The sequence below is a fragment of the Gadus morhua genome, chromosome 22 (assembly GCF_902167405.1).
Source record: "Gadus morhua chromosome 22, gadMor3.0, whole genome shotgun sequence".
NCBI classification, from domain to species: domain Eukaryota; kingdom Metazoa; phylum Chordata; class Actinopteri; order Gadiformes; family Gadidae; genus Gadus; species Gadus morhua.
In genome coordinates, this window is record NC_044069.1 from 9,688,696 (window position 1) to 9,693,695 (window position 5,000).

The following is a 5,000-nucleotide window of genomic DNA, read 5'->3' on the forward strand; positions in this document are numbered from 1 at the left end:
CTATATTGGCTATATATATATTGGCTATATAAACCTACAACACCAATTATGTAGGTTTACATCTTTCAATGGGAATTACTATATGCAGCACCATTTTAGACACTGGAAGTTGTGAGGGTGTAGCGACTGCTGAGGAAATAAAGATGTACGTAGCGTTCAACTGCATGGAGCTGATCCACAGTCCAGACTCTTTTGGACTGGGTGGGGTCCCGACCTCATTTGTGTCAACCCCACAGTCCACTCTCAGAAACCCTACCTCAATGTTAGAAACCTCCTTTTAAACAGACTTCTGCACTTGGTTGCTTGGTTTTAAAGCACTTTGTTTCTAGGCCTCGTTGTGAACTTTATTTGAATGTTGAGATCAGAGCCCAGCTTGTTGAGAGGAAAATTCTCTGTACCTCAGAGGTCTGCTACATTTGACTCCCTCCCTTTATATAGTTGACTCGCCTCCTTTTTATGGTTCATAGAGGTATAGAGTTATAGTTCCTAGAGCTATACCCGGCCCCCTATATGGCTGGGTTATTTTTATGTTTCAAGTTAGTCACGCAGCACTCGTTGCTATCTTTATAGTAACACCAATTTAATTTTAGTTCGATTCTTCTCAGTCTCACACGTGAGTGGCTGTTAAAAAACCTGGTGGCTATATTGGTACATGAGAATATTGTAATGATATTGGGTTATAAAATACATGACATTGGTATGGACATGTTGCCTGTGGTTGTGGTATTCAAAGTTCTTCAAAGGAAAAACATTTGGCATGGGTGATATGGAAATCAGTATGTCATGCACACAGAATAAGGGAGCAAAAACATGTAGTTGGCAAAAACAAAGAAAATCTTTAATTTATTATTAAATGACATAAATAAACTTATCATGATTCAAAATACAAATAGATAGGTATGTACATGTGGATTTTTTTTTGTTTCTTTCAGGGGAGTCTTTTGCCACAACCCTTCGAGAATGCAAAGGCACTTAAAGTTTTGAGATCAGAGTAGGCACACATTTGACTGCGATCACAAAAAGGCAAAAATATATATTGAAAACAATGAAGACGTCCGTTAATGTATACTATATACACACATTTACATACTTTATATGTTAGCACAACCAAAATGACCTCTTAGATATTATTTTTAGTACTGGGGGGGAAAAGCCTGTCGAAGATCTTGATTGGGCTTTGGTCAGAACTTGTAGACGTTCTTAAATAAACTTTTATTGTGAAGGACAGCGGCATCCTTCAGGATGAACTAGGATGGATTGTTTTGCACCACATGAGCAAAACTGTTTCCCAATCGCTGAGAGCAATTCAAATTATAAATAGTTAGCATGAAACCCGCTGGGGTATCATACATTGCACCTTTAAAAAATTAAATGTATAGTTCTTTCAATTCTATTTTTCGAAGAGGGTGGGAGGGGGATCATATAGCATGTCTGAGGCATGACATCAATATAACTAAGTGTACGTTTAAGGGTTTTCAAATCCTTAGACGAAAAAAAGGCTTTTCAAGAAGCTCGGGAATGGAATATGAAGGGCCCGTTCAAACACAAGAGTCCAGGCTGCTAGTTCGTTTTTTTTGGGACAATCTCTCGTCGTCTTTTTCTCGCTCGTTGTATTGTTCGATGGGTCGACAGTCCGTCTCCTGAAGAGACATCCAGGCATAGAGAGACAGGGGGGGAGTGAGAGAGAGCGAGAGCAAGATAGAGAGAGAGAGAGAGAGAGAGAGAGAGAGAGAGAGAGAGAGAGAGAGAGAGAGAGAAAGAGAGAAAGAGAGAGCGAGAGCCTAGCTACTTAGTAGCTCTGCGCTACAGGGGCCCACGACGCCGTCAGCCTGGCGATGGAGCTCTCGAACTGGGCCTCCCCCACCCCGACCTCCCCCAGGTTGGGGTCATACATGGAGGAGGGCGAGGAGACGGGCAGGGAGGAGGTCAGGCCCGTGTACGAGGATCCCCTCAGGAACTGGGAGGTCAGCCCCCCCGCGATGGACCCCGAGGCTGAGCCCGAGGGGGTCAGGGTGGTCCCGGCTACGGACCATAGGCTTGGGTACTGGCTGTGGGACGAAAACATGAATCCATCATCATCATCCCGTTCAATTGAGCTTCATCCAGTCATGATCATCAGCGTTATTCTGGTTTAGCGATTGCAGACGGCCACCTCCTGGTCGCATGTCTCTGAGTCCTCCCCGGCCTTTCCCACAATGCAATGCGCACGTACTGGTGACGCATTGCATTGTGGGGGGCACGGCTATCCTAACCCAGGAGTCCACCTGATACAACACAGAGGTTCTCACTAGGGTTGTATGGGCTGGGTTGGGTGTTGACGCTTACCTTCCGTTGGGGGTGGCGTTGGAGGTGTGGGACAGGGTGCCCATGCCCGTGGAGTTGGGGATCTGCAGTGACGACCAGCTGTCGTGGGCCGGCAACGAACCGGAGGTGTTGTCCATGTAGTTGTCTGATGGGGCGAAAAAAGAATCAATCCAAGGTCAGTTTATTGGTCGATTACGTCCATCCATCCGTCGGCCATGGGATCTCTAAGGATTGGGTCGCGGCCACAGAAATGCAGCCGACTTTTGAAGGCGCTTGCTTCTCTGAACATGTCCCACTGCTTTGACCGAATTCCCGGTCAAATCAAAAAGGGGGTGAAGATAATCACGAGTTGTATTTTATGAACACGATCCCGGAGCCCTTTCTGGAGCGGGGTCCCCGCGGCTGTACTCACTGGTGTTGGGGGTGCGGTGGGGGTAGTGGGTGGGGTACGGGGAGGTCCGGTGGTTCCTCAGGCTGGAGTAGCGCTCGCAGTAGGAGCCAGACGAGTGAGGCACCGTCCCGTTGAACTGGGTGGGGCTGCTGCTGGGGCAGATGGGGTTCTGACCCGGGAGGAACCACCCGCCGACTGAGAAGAAGAGACGGAGAGAGGTCAGATTCTGTGCTGGGGTTCAGGGTGGAGGAGTCGGGTGGAGGCCCTGGGGGGGCTGTGTTGTTGGTGGTTGTAAGGACATTGGGAGATTGGTGCTTAAGCTTGTGAATGGTTGTGGTAGAGCTGTGTTGTTGTGAACAGTATGTTAAACAGAGTTATAGCAGTAGTGTCGAAGAGTATTGTACTCACGTTGAGAGTAGCCAGACTGCTGCTGGTCCGCACTGTGATCAGGAATGTCCTTATGGTCGCTCCTGAAAAAGATAAAAACACTTAAATATCTGCACACAGCTGAAGAGTGGAATAACATATGCAGCCGTGTGTTGTAAGCAATTTCAAGTTGGGGTTTTCTTTCTTACCTTTCTTTTGCATCCAAGAACGCTTTGGCAAACGGATTGTGCTTGATCTTCAGAGCAGTGATCTGTCGGGAACAGAAGATGGGATTTAGTTGTTAAAATCAAAGCCCTGCTGTTCAGCTCACCACTTGTATGTGTTCAGTCTTTCAATGGATGCACTTTATCTTCCAAAGAAAATTTAACAACACTAACTAAAGACTGAACAACACAAAGCGAGTAAATCGATTAAAATACATTGAATATCCTAGATGAGTATCAGTGTCTTGTTAGACTGCGAGCTCACCTCCTCGTTCTGGTAGGCGGTGACGGCGATGAACTGGGTCTCTGGGAAGGACTGGCTGCTGATCATCTTCTGGATGCCCCCCACCTTCACGATGTGGATCCGCGGCTCGTACTTATGCAACGAGTTCAACATGATCTGTTGGGTGGAGAGAGAATAAGCATTGTTATGATGTGAATCAAATCAATGTTTATTTTATTTTTTCATCATTACTATTTACAAAGTGTAAAGCCGTTATAACAATTTTGTTTTCAGTATTTTTAGAGATGCGGTTGTCAGAAACCTTTTAAAAAAGATATCATGAACAGAGTTCTTCATAATAATCAATTACAAGATCAGTGATCAGTGGAGACATGACCCGAGCTATCATAAATACTTCTTAAAATTAACTATTTATTTTAATACAAATATTTCCCTTTAGCTCATTTTAGCCTACTTATTATACTGCAGCCTAACATTCTCTGTTAACACAACAAGCACTGCGGGCCTCACCTGTCCGCCGCCGTTGAGTTTGTTGGACAGCTTGACTTTGCTGAAGGAGACGGGGGCCTTCATCCAGTGGGCCCCGAAGTTGGGGGAGTCGGGGTGGATGTACACGCAGCTTGGGCTCTGGGGCTCCGGCTTGCCCCCGGGGACCCACTCCCCGTTCACGTACTTCCAGCGGTTGTTGTCCGCCGCAACAAAGTCCAGCAGGACGGAGTACATGGCGTTGGGGTCCAGCCCGCTGACGTTGGCCCTCAGCACGGGAAACATCCTCCTTTGAAACGCAACAGCAAAGCACAAACGTTTCGATTCTTTCACCCTTCAGCTTAAATTGTGGAAAATTTTGAATTTAATACCAAACAGGGATACATCCTTAAACCCTATGTGTTTTAGACCCTATTAAACCAGTACAATATATGTTCAAATTAAAAAACACCATTTCGATCTTTTCGACCTTCCCACCAACAAAACAAAATAATCCTTTGGATATAAACCAAATAACCCCAAACGAAAACAGTGCACCACGCGCGTAAAAGCGCTTCCCATCCCCAATGTTAGAGGCCGTTTGTGTGTTTACAGTGCCGGCCTCCTCTTCACTCGAACCCAGGGCCTATCCGAGTCTTCCTTACCTTCCCGTCTTGGTGACGATCATCTCGTTGGTGAGCTCTTTGAACTTGGTCCACAGCTCGGCGTCCTCCAGGCTCAGCTTAATATCCCGCTCCGACGCGTCGCCCTTCTCGCTGCCCTTCTGGAACTCGCTCTCCACGGCGCTCAGGAGGTGGTCCAGCCGCTGGTCCGGGACGGAGGAGGTGGACATATCTCCCAGTGCGAGGTCAAAAAGTACAAGTAGAAGATGAAGAAGAGAAAAGAAAAAGCAGAAGATCCGTTTTCGGTTTCACCAAGCGCTGTTGTGAGATAGACGGGTGCACTTTCTCTCTCAAAGTCCACCGCGCTGACAGTGAGATAAGGG

General features: G+C 46.8%; 1 protein-coding gene across 1 annotated transcript in view; it reads right to left on the bottom strand.

Annotated features, from left to right (window-relative positions):
* Positions 1-811: 811 nt before the first annotated feature.
* tbxta (T-box transcription factor Ta) overlaps positions 812-5,000 on the bottom strand; it is a 4,276-nt gene continuing 87 nt past the window's right edge. Inside the window, exons 1-8 of the mRNA XM_030348139.1 lie at positions 4,660-5,000; positions 4,040-4,304; positions 3,551-3,685; positions 3,271-3,332; positions 3,104-3,165; positions 2,717-2,890; positions 2,326-2,449; positions 812-2,048 (exon numbers count right to left, since the gene is read on the bottom strand). The exon at positions 4,660-5,000 is cut by the window's right edge and continues 87 nt beyond it. Of these exons, the coding sequence (XP_030203999.1) occupies positions 1,790-2,048; positions 2,326-2,449; positions 2,717-2,890; positions 3,104-3,165; positions 3,271-3,332; positions 3,551-3,685; positions 4,040-4,304; positions 4,660-4,847 (1,269 nt within the window). The 5' untranslated portion in view covers positions 4,848-5,000 and the 3' untranslated portion in view covers positions 812-1,789. The remainder of the gene's footprint in view (positions 2,049-2,325; positions 2,450-2,716; positions 2,891-3,103; positions 3,166-3,270; positions 3,333-3,550; positions 3,686-4,039; positions 4,305-4,659) is intronic.